Below are 19,391 nucleotides of genomic sequence, written 5' to 3'. Positions count from 1 at the left end.
TATATTGTTAAAATTTTAGAAAACCCCAGTGCACGAGGTTTACGCCATTTTGTTGTCTGGGGAGGGTCATAATGTACACAGTCTTACCCCTGCTTTCGCAAAGAGATCGACTGTTTCCAATCTATTGTTACAGTGATACCCATTCCAAATAAAAATTACATTCCATAACTGATCCCCATTAGTGAGACTACCGAAGTGATACGTACTTCAAATAAGGATGTAATACTTTTGCCTAGTCAGGAAATACTTCACATGAGGTACCTGTAATTTGTGGAGAAAAATTGGATATGAACTGAAAGAAAATTCCTTGAAAAAACATGCAACAGGCATTGTTAGATTTCAATGTTGAAAGTCACTGTAGCAGGTAGGCATAAATTAACGTCATTTATATAATATATAGAAAAAACAGTGTTGTATGGTCGCATGGATCTTGCACGTCCAGACATGGAAGGGTGCAAAATTGCTGCCCTACCTCTATAAAATCGAAAAATTACATTCATATTGATCTCCATATACTCATTCTCATTGGCCTCCACATTGGTGCAGAGACGATGTAACCAAATAGCGATCTCTTGCCCATAATATATAATATTATAATCCACATAAAAAATCAAGTTCATGTGTGCCCATTGTAAGAACCCACTCCCACATGGCCAATATAACTACACCGTAACTACTACATGGTATCTTTGAAAGTGTCCAAATTCGAGGTACAGGTTTTACATATCATCACCCAGAGTCATTTGTTAAATTTCAGATCAATCTTATTTCTACACATTTTTTTTTAATGAACAATTTCTCTCCACATGTTATTACACTGCTTTCAAAATTATTTGAAAAGGCTAATTTTTCTTTGGACCTATCTGAGCAACAAGGATTGCTTGCATTCCTTTCTCATGTCGTTCAATGCTGCCTATCCATGGTCCCAAGTTTTCAAAGATATAATTTGTTACTTTGTAAACTTCGTTTGATTTAAAACTTGACATGTCAAAGAAATGAAATCAAAAAAGGTATTTTAGAAAATACTATAACATAAGAGGGCATTTGTGAACCCTAAAGGAAAGTAAATTATTTCATTTCTTTGACTGGGCAGCAGCAAAAAATTTTCCGTCCTTTGTTTATCGAAAGAAAGAGAATAAGGCCCTTAGGAGGTACAGTGCATTAGTCCCCCATATTCGAGGAAAAATTATCGCCCCCAGTACTGGGGGCGTTGCTATACACACCGTGCAGTGCACACAATAGCGGCCATATGTGCACAATAGACCCCACCTAACCTATCTAACATTTGCACAACTAGATGTCATCTATATAAACTCAGCTACATCTTTTATCATTTTTATATCATATTGAATTGCTACATCTTTTGTCATTTTCATATCATATTGAATTTCGGACCGAGTTTTTCTAATCTCCTCACCAACCCTTGTATGGGACTCACGTCTCCTTGAATTTATTACCTTTCGATATTTTAGGATTTCATTCTATAAGGAGTAATAATAAATAGACAGTTGTGCCCAATGAAAAGGGTGAGATGGGCAGGCGGATCATTTCCGTAGGGGGTGAGACTTGGGAGATGATATCCTTTACCCTCATAAATATAAGGGCTTTTTGTCTTTTCTTACCTTAATTTGATTCCTCTACTTTCGCTGTCCCTACTATCGTATGCGTCCCATACACAAGTAAGGCGGAATGTTCCGCCTTACCCCTGTCCGAGCATCTTACCCGAGTGGAGATAAGGTAGTACTTTTTGCCAGGCTTGTGTGTGAGGTGCACGACAATATCAGGCAGGTGGAAGTAGAAGAGTCGGATCTGGAAGATAGCCCATAAGATATCTCGTAAGATTCAATTTATTTCCAATAGAAAGAAATATAGGAGATGATCGGATTCGATTATCACGAAATTGCAGTTACCTTAAACGCCTTTGCTGCCAAAATTGGTGGTATCTCAAAAACTTTTGGGGAGATAGATCAGCATGATGGGCTAACATTACAAATAAAACAATCCTTTATCTTTTTAGTAGTTTCCTCTTTTCTTTTTCTTGGACACCCTGCGCCTATAAAAGCACCCTTAACTCTATTTGGTTTTTTGGAAGAATCTAAGCCAAAGAGAGAAGAAAGAGATTCAGATTTCAGAGAGAGAGAGAGAGAGAGAGGGAAAGATGGGAAGACTTGTTCTGGTGATGGTGTTGTTGCTTTTCCTCCTAACCCAATTGGATGGTAGCCAAGCGAAGCACTGGCACAAAAGCGTGAGACTTGAGAAAGAAGAAGAGAAAGCGACGGAGCTGCACTTCTACTTCCACGATACCGTTAGCGGAAAACAACCCAGCGCGGTGAGGGTGGCTCAAGCAGCGGATTCTCAGAACTCCCCAACCCTGTTCGGAGTAGTGATGATGGCTGATGACCCATTGACGGAAGGCCCAGAACCAACCTCCAAAGTGGTAGGTCGAGCCCAAGGTTTGTACGGCTCAGCTGGCCTAGAAGAACTGGGTCTCATAATGGTTATGAGCTTTGGTTTCACTGATGGAGTCTACAATGGTAGCAGTCTTAGTATTCTGGGCCGGAACCCAGCGTTGCATCCGGTCCGACAGTTGCCGATCGTTGGAGGAACCGGTTTTTTCCAAAGAGCTCGAGGGATCGCCGTAGCCAAGACTTATTGGCTAAACTCAACCACTGGTGACGCCATTGTCGAGTACAATGTTACTGCTTTTCATTATTGAATCTGAAACTTCTCACCTTTCACCAATCGATTGGGACGAAATTTTGCTGCTATTCCTGCTATCCGGTTCATCACAGCCAAAGAATTGGAATCAAAAAGGGTATTTTGAAAAATACTATAAACCTATGAGGGTATTTGTGAACTCTAAGTGACTTTCTAGCCTAGCCTAGTATAGTCTTTGTAGCTTAGCGGTTACTTGGGTGGATGGACGCACATGTAAGATTGTAAACCAAGAAAAGAGTCCGGATCAGGTTCACATATGTGGAGAGTATTTTCTCTCTATATATGGTGGTAGGCTGACACGTGGCCAACGGAAGACCAGACTTTGTCAATCGATTTACTATCGATTTTTTTATTTGATTTGCCCTATGTATTAAATGGGAGGATTTTCATGCACGATCGCATAAGGGAGTGGCGACGGGTAACGATGCATTAAATGGGGACATCAGTACACAAAACGTTTGGTGAGATTGGATGTGATCAGATCTAGATATTCTCTGATCGGATACATAGATATAGATGTAAATTGAATTTGGATTTTCGACTATATGTTTGCATCCTTGATTTGTATAACTCAGGCATAACCTCTCCCATCCCCCACCCCCCCAAACACAAATATAATTCGCTCTCAATTCGGTGTAACTAATGATCTTTAAGAACCCTCAAGATTGTTAGTTATTTAATTTTTAAATATTTGTTGATATCTATTTGAATCGATAGATTTATTTTGGATTATCCGAATTCAATACGGATACCCTCTAATCGGATACAGATAACCTTGAGCAGATACAGATGCAAATCGAAGTTGGATTTTTGACCAAAATCGAATATGATCAATCAATTTGTTTTTATTCAGTTTTTTGTATTTGAATTGATTTAGTTCTCACTCGTTATAAATTCATTTAAGTGGAATAACTTGCTAAAGTTAGAAAGAAAATTAATCATCATGAAGATACAGTCCTACGATTGAAAATATGTTACCTTTCAACTCTTTTAATTACATAATTACGAAATCTTATAAAGACATCATTAATACTCTAAACATCAAATATCTTCGAAGTATTTAGTTTATCAACAGTTATTGATATACGATTGTAGAAGATAAACGACGAGAGTCAATAGTTGAAGCTAAAGGCGGAAGAGACAAAAGTGAAAACTGAAATCTTAGAACTCATGTTTTAGCCTTTGATAAAATATAGTTTTAGTTCTCGTGTTCAGATTATATGGGTTGCATTTTATTCAGTTCGGTTTAATTCAAATCGATAGTCTTAACTTAAAATTAAAATCGAATCAAACCTAATGAAATTTAAATTTTCAATACCAAAACTGAATCAAAATTTTCGAGTAATCATTCAGTTCAGTTTCAAACGATCGATTTTGGTTGCATCTCTAAATTGACACCCTTACAAAATGCACCAATACCTCATGTTGGTTTAATTTATATCGATTATTTAAAGGTTCAAGTGTGCAACTCGGAAGGCCGGACTTAGGTTGGTAAACTAATTTATTTTGAACCAAATTAAGCCCAAAACATAGCGAAATGCAACTCAATTCGGTTTAAAGTTGAACCTAAGTGCAGCCCAAGTTGTAACCCTAGTAGTGGAAATGTTTCTCTAACCGAAACTGGATTTTGGATACATTTCATAGATTGCGAATACACTACATATTCTCTGGCCCTTTCTAGTTTAGATTTAGACAATATGAGCCACAGCAAAGGTCACATGTCCCTAACCTTTTTTGTGCCTCATGCTTTTTGGGCCCATTCCTTGGGACAAACCGGGCTTGGGCTTGGGCTTGGGCTTGGGCTTGAGCTAAATGACCTCGTGTTTGGATTGAGCCCGAACAATCGGCTAAATATGGAAACTGACCTAACAAGCCCAGCGATCCGGTTCTCAGCGCTTGGAACCCTAATTTGAGGAATCAGAATAAGATCCAAAGAATCCGCCGCCCAATCTTGACAGATTCTTACAAAAGGATTCCTACTATAACCTCCAATTCTCACTTTTGGGCTTGATACAAGCGATCCGTATCAGTGGACAACATCTCCGGCGGAGGTTTTTCTGCCGGAAAATAGAGTTACAATAAATGGAGATGCGGCCGTCAGGCCATGTTGTAGAAAAATAAACATAACCTCATCCCCAAATCACTTTTTTTTGAAAGAATAGAAGATGGTATTAAAAATTATTTTAGGGATCAGATTGGTAACTATGAGGGTGCCCCTGTGTCGTAACCAGGCGTGGGCGAGCACCCCTCACGCAATGAAATTGCGAGTTATGACCACTCATCACATCCCCGTTTCTGCCTGAAGGATCATGAGTTGTGTAACCACTACCTCACCGTTTTATAAAGCATGGGTGTCTCAACCATTTCATCCGTTATCGATGTGGGACTATTAAATATCCAATCCCCTTTCATCACAAGTCTTCAACGTCAACCCATGAGGGTGATGAGGCCATGACACTTTTGCAAGGCCATCCCATGAATTCCCCACTAACATAAGTTACTGCACGATTTCTTGCTTTCTTTGAAAAATAAAAGGAAGAAAAATGAAAGTAATTGAAAGCAATTAGCTTATGTGGAAGCTTGTTTTGGTAATTAACAGATTTTTTTTTTAGACAAACACAAACAAATATAAGGGTTCAAATTGGAGAATTTGATAGTATCTCAAAGCTATTTGGTAATTAAAAGCTTATTTCTCCCTCTTGACAAATCTTTGTTGTCTTACTTACCGCTTACTTCTTGTGGTATTTCAGGAACACTTTTTTTTTTTTTTTTGGGATAAAAAAAGAACTATTTATTGAAGTGTGACCAACGCAAGGTGTCAAGATTACAAAGATTCGACAGCCAACGAGTGGATATGAGCCAAAATGTCTTACACGCAATGGACAAGACCCTCCAAGCCAAGGAGTCTGCAATGCTGTTATACTCCCTAGGAATGTGATGGAAGGAGCAGGATACAAAGAAAGAAGCTAAGTACTTGATATCCATGCTGATATTAATTACTTCAGCTCTAGGGGAGGGATTCTCTAAAGTCAGGGAATCAATTAACTCTTTACAATCCAACACAATGATGTTGTCCAGAACTTCCGAGATCCCTTGTAGCAGACCTTCTCTAAGGGCAATAGCTTCCCCTTGCAGAAGTGAAGAGAACGCTCAAGCTTTTAACACTCATTAGCCGATGGGAAAGGGACCCCTCTCTCCTTCCTTCCCAACCAAAATCCATATCTTACAATGACCCACAATTTCCACCAGCTATGGTTTTCTATATCAACACTCCATCTACAGATGAGTTTATCTTCATTTCAGATGGAAGTTACGATCACAATACTAAAGAGGGAGGATGAGCAACTGTTATTTTATGTAACAAACAAATTACTTTTGCCCATATGAATTTTGGATACACGGGTTCGGCTAAGAAGCCGATGCTCGAGGGATCAAGTATGGAGTCTTTGGTGCACTATTAGTAGGAAGATAAAGAGTAGAAATCTGGACGGATTCTGCAGCCATGGTCAGTTGAACCCATAACACATGATTCAAAACTTCTTAATACTTACTATTGGCCTATATTGAATCAGGAATTTGGGTTTGATAACAAGTACGTGATCATCACTGCCTTCAGTCTTTTAAGTTTCTGGTGATGCTGATTTGTGAACAATTTTGTTCTCTCCAGATTCAATGCAAATCCAGGACAGAGATAGGAGTGGAAAATGCAGTTAACACCCAAGGAGCAGACCTGTAGGGCATCCAACTCGCTTTGGAAATTAATCAGTGAATGCGATCTAGACCATGCGATGGTCTACTCGGATTACTTGCAAAGGGAAGGTCAAAAACTTCCTTTCGGATGATTTTTCTGGATGGTAATGAGAGCTTTACCCCATTTTATTTGTTTTGCGGTGATGTATTCAGGGTTTTTTTATAACTATAGCAGGTCATATTTGGAGATAACTGACAATATAGTAAGATGACAAACCCACCCTATCCATATAAGCTACCCTACTATCTTCTCATATATTAAAAAAAATTACATTATCTTAGAGAACAGAGCAGAAATTGTGAGAAGAATGCCAAACAAGTCCCAAGACCACTGGGCCTGATTCTCCTGTGTCGACCATCTACATAAATCAGAACTGTCAAGTATCAACCCACACCTTCTACTGCTTAGTATCATTTTGCTATTGCTTGGCGTAAACCCTACAGGATGCCTCTGGACTTGATGCCAACATAGTCCCTGAAACGTCATAGCTCAAAGAGACATAATGAAATTTTGATTAAACAGAAACAAAGAAAAAAAAGCCCAACCACTATTATGAGAAACCCGATCCAAACAACCATCACAAATAAGAATCGGGTGAACCCCAGATGGTAATGTTTGATATTCAGTGAGAGACATAGCAGCCGATTCAATGGAGGTACAAATTGGAAAGAAATCAGTGAAGAGGGCAGAAGCAGCAACCCATTTATAAATACAGTAACCATATGGGAAGGAGAGGGAGTTTGGTGGTGGAAAACACATTTATTACGAAATAATCAAATAAAATATATGTCGTTATAGCTGAAGCAGATAAAACATGACACAGATAAGTTTTGGAACGGGTATGGAGCAAACCAAGGATTTAAACAAATCAATCAAAGAAGCAGCCTGGAAATGTTCTATGCACAAACCTAATGGCCCTGCCACCCATACATGCCAAATTGATTAGTTTTTAATTTACATAAAGGGCATACAATATCAACGGCAAGAAACATAGCTAACTTATCTCTAGTTTCTTGTTAAAAATGAGTTGATTTGTATGTATCATCAGTCATCAGTGTAGGAAGAGAATTTGGAAACATGTGTGGCAACTAAAGAAGAATTTCAATAGCTGAAGCAGATAAAACATGACACAGATAAGTTTTGGAACGGGTATGGAGCAAACCAAGGATTTAAACAAATCAATCAAAGAAGCAGCCTGGAAATGTTCTATGCACAAACCTAATGGCCCTGCCACCCATACATGCCAAATTGATTAGTTTTTAATTTACATAAAGGGCATACAATATCCACGGCAAGAAACATAGCTAACTTATCTCTAGTGACCAATCCGTCAATCAATACTTTCCAAAAGATACTTGAATCGAAATTCTTCTTTAGTTGCCACACATGTTTCCAAATTCTCTTCCTACACTGATGACTGATGATACATACAAATCAACTCATTTTTAACAAGAAACTTAGCAAACAAATAATTAGCCACCACATACATACCGATTTAGAGGGCAAAACTATATGCCAATATGTGGAATTGTACAGATAGATTGAACAATAACGAAGGAAAAAGAAACTGTACCAACCTAACATCCATCGATCTCCAACCCCATTAATTCATTTAGAAACAAAACCTACAAGATAAATGACATTCAAGAGGGATCCGAAAGTTCCGTAAAATACATCACTGACAGCTAATTCTACAACAAACTAATAAATTAACATTAGGAAGGACACAACACACAATCCATCCCAAATAAGAGATCCATTTTTATTACCAATACTACAGTCAAACAGAGTTGAGGAGTCAGGAAAGTACTTTTACCCTCAACTTCACCAATAAAGCTTTAGTCTTTAACTTTTCAAATCTGGCAACGAAGTTCTACTTTACTTTTCCTCCAAATTCTATTGATTTGAAATGGAAAAATACATTATATTTGAAAAGTTTATTAACCATTTTTTTGTGAGAGTTTATTTACCATTTTTAATAAGAAATCTTATCAGTACACCATCAATGATTACAAAAGTTTCTATTATTATTGTGACAATAATAATTCACCTTTTTTGAGAAATTAATTTTACTTCTTTTTTTTTTTTTTTTGCTAAAATTAATTATACTTCCCCACATTTCCCTTTACTTACAAACAGGGCCCATATGAACCATGGTCTTCTAATAATTTTCCTCCTGTCCATTTTGAAATGTCAAGACCCACAACTGGTTGCACCTCACCTCAAGGATAAGCGGATTTTAACCACCTAATTTTTTTATTGGTATTACTTCCTTGAGTTCTTGAAAATGTATTTTTATTTTGCTAAAGTTACCATTTTTTTAAAAATTTGGGGCTGGGGGAGAGGTTGAAATTCCTAACTGCTTACAGCATTATAGGTCTATCTTCTATGTTTGTGACTTTGCCTACAGCACAGATCGGACACGCCCAAAGACTTGGCTCTCTTGTAGGGCCAAGTTTGTCCGGTTATGTTAGAAACTTTCATCTGGGCAATTGAGAGATCATGGAAAAAAAGGCTCGACTCAATGTGAATTTTACGGAGGACTCATCAGCGACCCCTAAATAAGAGTATCAGGGAGTAGTTTATAACTTCAAAATCTATGAGGTCCTAGTCCATCATAAACCCTTTATAGCTCAAATAGATAGCCTAGGCCATGGCCAAGTTAAATAAGATCCAACAGTTCATAAACCCTTTACAGCTCAAATAGATACATGTCTGCAAAACATACTACAGAAAGCAGAGTCTATGGAGCAAATGTTCTCCCCAAAAGGAAAGCATGGAACCAACCAAAAATAGAATGCTTTATGCATACAATAAGAGCTGGTCGGAGAAACTTGCAGTCCCAACTCCCAAATGAATGAATGTACAGTGATCATACTATAAATTATAACAAAAGCTGCAATCTAACCTATGCTGCAGAACAATTCACAGCAATTTTCACCCAAAAAATAAAAATAAAAATAAAAAACAATTCACAGCAATAGATGTTGGTGCTAAAACAATACATAACAAACCTTCCATCAACAGATTGGTTTTTTTTTTTTTTTGGGTGGGGGGGAGGGGGAAGGGGGAGACAAACAATAGAATGCATTTTTTTAGAACAAAATTCCTTTTTGAGGTTCAGATCATAAAAAAATAAAGGAATATGCATGTCAGCAACCATTTTCGTAGCTTTATGTTTGGGTAATGTGATGCCTTGAGGTTGAGATTTGAAACCTGAAATTAATCTTGCATTAGAAGATTAACATTTCGGGCCAGGTGGACATGACACGCATAATTGGATTTTAATGGCGAAAGCAATCATGGAGAACAAATGGGTAAAAATGTTTCGGAGTACTAACAGGGGGAGCAAACGTGTGTCACACTCTACTGCAGTAGAAACAAAGTCTGCAATTGTTTGAAGGAAGATAAGTTCCACACAAGAACATTAACTTTATTAAGGAAATTCTTGATCCAAAAATAACATCAACTAACTGGCCAAAACAGGAACTCTATTTGTAGAAACTACTACTCGACTATGAAGGATGGCAATGTTGAAAAGCAAAGAGAAAAATCAGCAGCTAAGTTTTACTCACATTTAGTGACCATAAACATATGGACCCTTTGAAGGTTATTTCCTAATTACCGCACAGCTGCTGACCATATAACAAGATACTCCTCATTGTCCAAAATGCAGTTGGGAATAACCAACTAGCTTTCTTAATAGGGGTATTAGACCGATCAAAGCTATCTGAAGCTGTTCTGAACTATTCAAACGAATACTAACTTGTCCAGCCCCCCTGTTATTCAAATTTGCCCGAGCAATCACATTTGAAGCACGTCCCAGTGGTAGTTGAGACTGTACATTGCATCCAATTGCAAGATCTCCATGCCAGTCCATAATAGATAGCCCAAGAGTCGATAACGTACGACCCAAAGGATAGTCCTTATCTCTCAAGGTTGCCTCCAAACTGCCTCCATATGCTACATCACCACGACCAGTCATTGCACCCCCAGTCAAAACCAACCGGAACCGTTTGTTAACAATCAATTTGTCTTCAACCTTCACTCCTGCTGATAAGGCATCACCCAAGAGAGTAACTGAGAGACCGGCTGCTGTCTTATTGTGTCTGAAGTTGCTAAAACTCGTCTCACTGCGTAAAGTATATGACATGTCCTTCCCAAGAGTCTGCATGTCAAAACCTAATGAAGTTGCTTTCCCTTCCCCATGCTTGACAGAACTAGCTAATTCCATCTGGATGTTAGCCTCTTTCTTATCCTTCGTAACCTGACCAGAAAAGGACAAGGGTATTTTCTCTTTAATCACAAATAATCTCTCTACATTTATACCCTCATAGCCAACATCATGATCCCAGCCATGAGTATCTAGAACTGGCCTCACAAGCCACTGGTTTGAGGAATCTAGAAAGCGGTATCTGTGAGTGGGATTGTCGGAATCAAATGAAGACGGCAGGGACAAATCAGGCATTGGAACTGGCACAGATGCAGCTCCACCACTTTCTTCTTCAGCACTCTCATTGTACTCATTTGGCAAATCCTTAGCAAAAGCTGCCATTTTCTTCAATAATTTACGCCGCTTTCTCTCCTCCTTCAGCTGTTTCTTCATAAAAAGCTTCTCCCTATATTCTAGCTCATCAAAATAAGCTTTCCTCTGTGCCTTACTCAACTTTGCCAGTTGAGCCTTGGTCAAACGCTTGAATGGAGGCAATTCATCATATTCCGACTCTTCATCTGAATCTGATGCCTCATCCGAGTCCTCATCAAGAGCATCCTCATCACTGCCAAATTGTTCCTCAGGCAGTTTTAACTGAGGCCTTGATTGGAGAAGAGATGACAAGAGAAATGGCAAAGGAGGTACCCTAGATCGAGTCGCAAAAGGTTTTCCTGGTGGACTATCTTGCAGCTTTAGAAGAGTGTTTGCCTCAGCCAGAATCTTTGATGCAAAGGAGAGCAATAACAAATGAGGCTTCCAGACTTGGCCATTTGGCAAGACTCTCTGCCCAGCCCTGTTTGTTCTGCATGCAGAGTGATTCTCCACTAATGAAACAGGGTTCATGAGTCGCATGTCCCCTGCCGCTTGACGAATGGCTTGCTGAACCATATGGGACCGCTGAGTTACAAAAGTCTCATAACTTGAAGCAGTGCCAGTTGGACCATCAGGAGGTGCAGAAGCAGCATGAGTCAGAACTACAATCGCATTGAACCAAATAGATGGTCCGAATATCTCTGTAATTGTTCGCAGCAATGGCATATCACCAAAATCCCTGCTTTGCATGTCCAGTCTATCAAGATACAAAACAATATCTGGAGGTGTGTTTTTTATGAAACGCTTAACAGAATGGAGGACCTTCTCGTTATGACGTTGATCTGACCAGGAAGGTAGGAGGCCAGGCGTATCAATCACCCGCACCTTGATCCCCTGAACGGTTCCCACCACGTCCTGAACCTTCTTAGTGCCCATGTTGAATGCATTAGTGCTGAACTTGACTTCATCAAATATTGAATTGACAGTTGCACTTTTACCAACTCCTGTCTTTCCAATAACCATGATTGTGCAAGAAAAATCAAGGGGTTCCTGCCCAGCTGCCTCAAGTTGCTCAGCCATTGCACTTGCTCTGTCAAAGCTAAAGGCACCAGCACGAGTTGTGTTTCCCCCTTGCAGCTGTTCTGCTAACCCTAGCCTGTACAGGACCTGAGCAACAACAACATTATGGGGAGTCTGGCCAAGCCTATGAGCAAGACGCAGGAACTTTACCCTGATCATCTGGAGTTTTTCACGGGCTTCATCATCATTCTCCTCAGCCTCCCCATTCATAGGGTCTTCAACGAGTTGAGTTTGCCGCTGAGGTATAGATTCATTTGCTCGAGGCTGTTGCAGTGCACGATGAGCAGCTCCCAACAGTGGAGCACTCCCAAGACCAGCAGGACGAGGTGGAAGAGCAAGAGCAGGATTTGTGGAATTTCCAGCTGATGAACCAATATTTTGAGCAGACTGAATTCCTGGTCCTCTGTTCTCAACTTTTTGTGTTTCCTGCACAGCAGGCTTCTCCACCTTGGTATGGCTAGATGAACCTTCTCTGATATTTCTGTCAGCAAGCAGAGGCCGATAATCTTGTAAATCTTTAGCCTTTGGTTCATCTGCATCATCTTTAACAGTACCAGATTCTTCTGCAGACAAAGGGATTTCAACTTCTAGAGACCCAACCGCCTTGAGGGAAGGATCTTGTTTGGCTGAAGAATTCTCCAATTGCACACTATGGTGATCTTGGTGCTCCCCATCCAGGTTCGCCGTAGGTTCCTTCAACTCTGCACTCTCACTGTCTTGATGGGCTACCAGTTCAATAGGTTCGTTTCCTTGAGAAGGCTCAATAACATCAGATACCTTGAGGGAAGGATCTTGTTCAGATGAAGATTTCTTCAATTGCACACTTTGGTGATCTTGGTGTTCCCCATCCAGGTTCACCAAAGGTTCCTTTAACTCAGCACTCTCACCGTCTTGATGGGCAATCAGTTCAACAGATTCATTTCCTTGAGAAGGCTCAATCACATCAGAAACCTTCAGGAAAGGATCTTGTTCAGATGAGGAATTCTTCAATTGCACAATCTGGTGATCTTGGTGTTCACCATCCTGGTTCTCCGAAGGTTCCTTGAACTCTGCAGACTCATTGTCTTGATGGACAATCAATTCAATAGGTTCATTTCCTTGAGAAGGCTCAATCACATCGGACTCCTTGAGGGAACGATCTTGTTCAAATGAGGCATTCTTCAATTGCACACTCTGGTGATCTTGGTGTTCCCCATCCTGGTTCGCCGAAAGTTCCTTGAACTCCGCACTCTCACCGTCTTGATGGGCAATAAGTTCATCAGGTTCATTTCCTTGAGAAGGCTCAATCACATCGGACTCCTTGAGGGAACAATCTTGTTCAGATGAGGAATTCTTCAATTGCACACTCTGGTGATCTTGGTGTTCCTCATCCTGGTTCGCTGAAGGTTCCTTTAACTCAGCACTCTCACCGTCTTGATGGACAATCAGTTCAATAGGTCCATTTCCTTGAGAAGGCTCAATCACATCAGACTCCTCAAGGGTGTGATCTTGTTCAGAAGAAGAATTCTTCAATTGCACACTCTGGTGATCTTCGTGTTCCCCATCCTGATTCGCCAAAGGTTCCTTCAACTCCGTATTCTCACTGTTTTGATGGACAATCAGTTCATCAGGTTCATTCCCTTGAGAAGGCTCAATCACATCAGATTCCTTGAGGGAACGATCTGATGAAGAATTCTTCAATTGCACACTCTGGTGATCTCGTTGATCCCCATTCGGTTTTGTTGAAGATTCCTTTAACTCGACACTCTCACTGTCTTGATAAACAATCAGTTCATCAGGTTCATTTCCTTGAGAAGGTTCAATCACATCAGACTCTACCTGCTCGACATTCACATCTGCTTTTTCATGAACGACGGGTGATTCCCCCAAGCTAACCTTAGCCAAAACCCCATTTTTAGATTTTTCAGGAACTGCATCATTCCTCCCCTCTGCCTGTCTGCTATTCATTGAAAGCTCTATACCTCTATCAGCCACAATGTCAGTAAACTCCCTCAACTCATTTGATTGCACCAGCACTTCATTACCAACCAAAGTACCGCCGTCAAACCCATTTGATTGCACCAGCAGCACTTCATTGCCATTAAATTCCACATTGCCAGTTTCACCTGCCGACTTAATCTCATCAACAGGCTTCATGGAAACCAAATCTTCGGTCATCTTCTCAACAGTGACCCGTTGTTCCCCTTCATGAGTGTGATCATTACCAAGATTGACAACAGCTTCTGCAATACCGACTGAACCAGCATCATCCAACCCATTTGATTCAACTGCCACAACTTCCTTGGCCTTATCTTCCATACTGGCAGGTCCATCAGCAACTCCAACCTCATAAATAGATTCGTTACATTCATTGCTTGGATGCTCGATAGCCTCTTCAAAAATTTCAGTCCCATGGTCTCCGTTAGAAATTCCATTAACTCCCAAAGAACCAGAATATCCAGTCTTGTCTACACGTACCTCCCCATTGATAATTTGCTCCGCACCAAGCTTTAAAGGCGACTCCTGCGTACGAATTTCTTCTGGAGCCTCCATATAAACATCCCCTTCAGAATCTTTCGATTCATGAAACCCATGAACACTCCTATCTTCTACTTTAGGATGAGAAGTCCCATCTTCGACTGCCATGGTATCTCCAATATGAGGTTTACCATCGATTGCAACTCCATTTTCCATCGCTCCCCTCCGACTGTGGATTCAAAACCCTATGATCAACTGAAACAGCAAAGGACTTCTCAAAAAACTACAGATACATAGAAACAAAACCCTAGAACCCCCAATGAACAGCAAGAAACGACTCTATCAACACATGTATCATCGATTCACCAAAAAGATAAATAATCGAGAAATCCACAAAAGCAAAGAAAAACCCTTCATAGAGAAACTTGAAAGTCTAAAACCATGTAAATCTATGAATTTTTATATATCAATTACTTTTTAGAATTAACTTTTCATGCCCATGGACTGGAAGGAGTGACAAAAGGCTTTTGCGGATCGAAAAGCGAATGAAAAATTGGAAGTATTATAATAATCGATAAACAAGAAAAGCTAACCTGGTTAGATAGAGAAGAAACAGAGAGCTCTGGTTATAACAGCCACAGAAATGAAAGAGGAGTAGATTAAAGATCTTCTATTTTCTTCGCAGTCGAAGACGGATCTTCTCAGTATCGACTAGCTAATCCACCAACCTTGTGAAAGGTTATAGATAAATCAGCTAGGGATAAGGGTTAGATAGAGCAGAGATCCCTGATCTCAGATTCTCAACATGGCAAGAGAAAAATGAAGACACAGGACCAATCGACAGCTGCTGAAGCAACTGAGGTGATTTAGATCCCAACGGTTCGTTTTTTGCAGCTTTGATTTCATCGTGAAAAACACCAAGCGTTGATTTTAATATAGGACGGTTGCTGCTCAGTCTCCATCAGAGTATCCACCTAGGGTAAGGTTTGATTTGTTATATTTCCACTTGAACCTTTCCTCGAATAGAAGACCTACCCACTTCAAACCTTACGTAAGGGCCTATGAGTGGTTCTCATTTGTACTCGAACAACGCATTTACAGGAGAATTTGATGCAAATATGCTAATCTTTTTCTACAAGCAAAAGGGAGTGTGGCCCTGCGCACGTGTAAGGGCAAATAGACTAGGATTTTTATATTTTCACTTGTGATGCATCGGACTGTGCATCTCACTTGTAATTGGATTTAATGGGATAAAAGTCTCCTATAGTATCACCAGGTGTGTAGTGCACATCCTGTGGCACGACAGAGGTCATGTGTGCCATATGTACCACATAGCCTCTGTTGTGTTGTAGGATGTGCACCACATACCAGGCGGTATCACAGAGAATCCTAGTCAGATTTAATGGTACAGCACTGCACCTTTAAAGGTGTACTGTTGAATACTTTATAAGTGTACTAGTAGGGGTGCAAGTTTGGCCCTATCGGCCCAAACCCGCCCTGGTCCACCCTAAGCTCGACCAGGGTTTAGGCTGAGATATTTGGCCCTGAGGGTGGGTCAAGACTAAAATTTTTTTACCCTAAGTCAGAGTCGGGTCGGGGCAGGGTTGAAGCCTCGGGCTAAGTGTAGCCCTACCCAATCCGACCCTATTTTAAGTTATACTATAAAATATATATTGATATAATATATATATTATAAACTTTAAACGTCACCCACATTTTATTATATAAAATATTATATATGAAGATAATAAGTGATATAATACATTTTATTATACCGTTATTTTACTTAAAACTGATCATTTTCTCCCCGGCCCATTCCAACATATGCATTTCTTTTCCCCTCCCCATGATCAAGGCCAATCAAGGTCAGCCCGACCTGACCCAGAAGGCAGGTTAGGATTGGATTTTTCAAGTCTTGAGTCAGGGTTGGATCAAGCCTGGGCCTAGCTAAGACAACTTAGGGTTAGGATAGGGTTCTATAAAGTCCGACCCAATCTACCCCTGTTGCAGTCTTATGTACTAAACAATACACCACACTTGAGAAGATAAAAATTCAATAGCAATGTGTAGCAACATCAAAAGGGCCCATCATCTCACATTTCATGGGAGGCGAGGTACCATTTGGCCTACCCATGTACCTAGGGCGTGCACCACGTTTCCCCATAGAAAGTATTCCCCAATAAGTAAAAGAGAGTAAGACCTACTTTTTACTACTTCTCATCGATACATGGACCCATCAAAAGTCAAAACCTTTTACTTTGTAGATATGGTGTGCACTGGAGCAGGAGGTGTAAACTTTGTTGGACTTACTCTCCATGGAGCTAGTCAAGAATTGCTTTTGAAGATAATTCAAGCTTCATTTTCTCCTATGTAATAGGTTACTTGGGGCTCAAATTTCAAGAGTAGGAATCACCATCTGTCACTCATGTGTCTTTCTTGGGTTCAAATGAACCTTTTGTCAATATCTAAGGCGAAGTATCCATCAAAACTCAAAACCTTTTGTTGGACTTATTCTCCACGGACTTTTCTTTTATTGCTTGGTGAAAATTTTTTTAGAAACTCAAATTTCTTTTTAAACTTAAAATTTTCTTCTGACGTGTATTAAATGCAGGGATTCCGGTTAAAGATTTTATTTTGAAATGGACTCAGATCGATCCCACTTGTACTCTCTGTGGCACTTGTAATGAGACCCTCCGACATATCTTCCTCTCTTGTGCCTGAGTTAAGCACATATGGGTAGTTGGTCTTTTGAGTCTAAGGATTGAATTCATTTCATTTTCTTTTCTCAGACATTATTGCATCTCTACATTGCTTGACCGACAGTTTGACAAGCCCTCTCTAATGTGGTTCTTTTCTGTTTTTATTATTACTTGCTATGTTATTTGGCAGGCTAGAAACAATTTTCTGTTTAATTCTGTGCGACCTAACCCTGGTCAGATTCTTCGAAGAATAAACCAGTGGTTATTGGATTTGAATATTTCCCCACCCCTTTATTATAATTCAAACACTGTGTCTTCTTCCTCTCATTTGGATTATTCGGATTTTACTAACATTGCTTCCTTTTCTAGGTTTGATTTACACATATTAGATTTTCTTGTTTTGTTATGCGCAGGGTTTGACTGCAAAGATTTAGGTAAGCCTGGATGGGTCTTTGGTTTTTTGGTAGATGAGAAACTTCTGTTTCTGACTGCTGGCCGAAGTAAAAACAACCATTTTTTGGAACCTGAGCTGAATGGGATTCCCAACGAACTAGATTTTACTGCCTTGAGAGGTTTGAAGCTGAAAGAAGTTTAGTGCTCTAATGAAATGCTACCAGGACTTCTTCCAACCCCATCCCTTTCCCCATGGCCCCTTGAAGTTTTAGACTATTTTTTGAAGATTTCGGTCAAAACTCATGACGTCTTCCTTTAAGTTGACTATTAATCTTTCTCTTGTTAACTGGTTTAGGTGTTTCATAGCTTCTGCTCCCCATACCCCTTGTTGCATAGAATCTTGTACATCTGCTTTACTTGACTAATTATAAACTTTTCTTTTTTCCATCAAAAAAAAATATCAAGTGGATAAAATTGTTAAAACCCATCCATAGTTGAATGATTATAGACTAGGGGTGTTGTGAGTTTAGTGCAGTAAGTCTGAGCCCGGCCTGAGTTTGATAGGGGCTAGACTGGGCCTTTTAGTCTACAGGGTGAGTTAGGACTAAGATTTCCAGGCCAGGCTAGGCTTGGGCTAAGGCTTCGGTTTGAGCCTGACCCAACCCAGCCCTATATGTATTTCATATATTATCCCTTCTCCTAAGGAGAAAGAGTGATTGAGGGAAAACAAACATTTAAGTGATTATATCCAGAAATCCACTCTTAACAATCGTTTGAACAATGTAAAATATTCCAAAAGCCTTCAGCCTATCCAGCAATATTTTGAATAGACTCAGTTTAAACCTGACTGTCTTTGTGCAATGAAATCCTAGCTAAATATATAATGTAAAATTATATCATATATAATTATATCGTCTATACAATAAAAAAACAAGGACAACCACAGTCAACCCAACCCCGCCTAGTCTTGAAATTGTAAAAATTGTGGCTACTAGGGTCAATCAAAGCTTGTTAGGACCGTAGGCAACCCAAGAGAGGGTGAATTGGGTATGGTGAAATATAAATGACAAATTTAAACTTAACTATCCGAAACAAATGATGAATACAATTGTCTTAAAGATCTACAAGTAGCAAAAGTGAGAAAGAGGGAAAGAGACAGGATAGAGACAATGAGATTTAGAGTGGTTCGACAACCTGGCTTATATCAACTACCAAATGGTACCTACACTCTTGGACTTTCCACTATGTGATCAATTTACTAATGTCATTGATCAAGCCTTCTCACAATTGTTTCCCAAGATCATAATAAACTCAATTAGTGTTTTGATTCATACTCAAACCTTGGTAGCTTTTCGGGATCATTAGTAACCCAAGTGTTTAGGCTAACACTCAAATATTACAATAATAGAGATTCTCGAATCTCTAACAATAGGTCACTTTGAAGAAAAGTGTTTCCACTTAATTACAACAAAATGGCTCAATAGCCCGATATACAAGTGAGTACAAACTTAAAGTTAGCAAGTTTTCTATAGTGTCATTCAACTCCATAACTACATTGTCGTATCTCTCTGTGTTCGTCATCCAAAGAACCACCACCTTATCTACCTTTTTAGCTTCCCTGATTCCAACACCCTATTTCTCACATCTCCAAGAAATAATGGCCTTGATGCTCTTATCACTGTGGGAACCCATAACCTTGCTTCTCAACTGACTGGATTCATTTCTTACATCTATTTTTCTGTCTCTCGCACTCTCAAACTCAATATCA

General features: G+C 39.7%; 2 protein-coding genes and 1 non-coding gene across 4 annotated transcripts; 1 reads left to right on the top strand and 2 right to left on the bottom strand.

The window, feature by feature from the left end:
* The first annotated feature begins 2,158 nt into the window (after positions 1–2,158).
* On the top strand, positions 2,159–2,716 carry LOC122662360 (dirigent protein 23-like). The gene has a single exon (XM_043857974.1). The coding sequence runs from the start codon at positions 2,159–2,161 to the stop codon at positions 2,714–2,716; it is 558 nt and encodes a 185-aa protein (XP_043713909.1).
* A 2,188-nt stretch (positions 2,717–4,904) lies between these two features.
* On the bottom strand, positions 4,905–5,008 carry LOC122663459. Its single transcript, XR_006333131.1, has one exon. It is a non-coding gene; the product is annotated as a small nucleolar RNA Z279/snoR105/snoR108 (small nucleolar RNA).
* A 4,831-nt stretch (positions 5,009–9,839) lies between these two features.
* On the bottom strand, positions 9,840–15,183 carry LOC122661270 (translocase of chloroplast 120, chloroplastic-like). 2 transcript variants are annotated; one of them, XM_043856616.1, is made up of 3 exons: positions 15,125–15,182; positions 12,852–14,786; positions 9,840–12,677 (listed from the first exon to the last, which is right to left on the bottom strand). In XM_043856616.1, the coding sequence occupies exons 2-3, from the start codon at positions 14,745–14,747 to the stop codon at positions 10,128–10,130; spliced, it is 4,446 nt and encodes a 1,481-aa protein (XP_043712551.1). In that variant the 5' UTR covers positions 14,748–14,786; positions 15,125–15,182; the 3' UTR covers positions 9,840–10,127. The 2 variants fall into 2 exon arrangements, with proteins under 2 accessions (XP_043712551.1, XP_043712549.1); XM_043856614.1 differs by having other exon boundaries at positions 9,840–14,786; positions 15,125–15,183.
* Between the last annotated feature and the right edge of the window lie 4,208 nt (positions 15,184–19,391).

This window comes from Telopea speciosissima, chromosome 5, assembly GCF_018873765.1.
Source record: "Telopea speciosissima isolate NSW1024214 ecotype Mountain lineage chromosome 5, Tspe_v1, whole genome shotgun sequence".
Lineage (NCBI taxonomy): Eukaryota > Viridiplantae > Streptophyta > Magnoliopsida > Proteales > Proteaceae > Telopea > Telopea speciosissima.
Note: the sequence above shows the minus strand (reverse complement) of the source record. Positions and strands in the feature narration are given on the sequence as shown.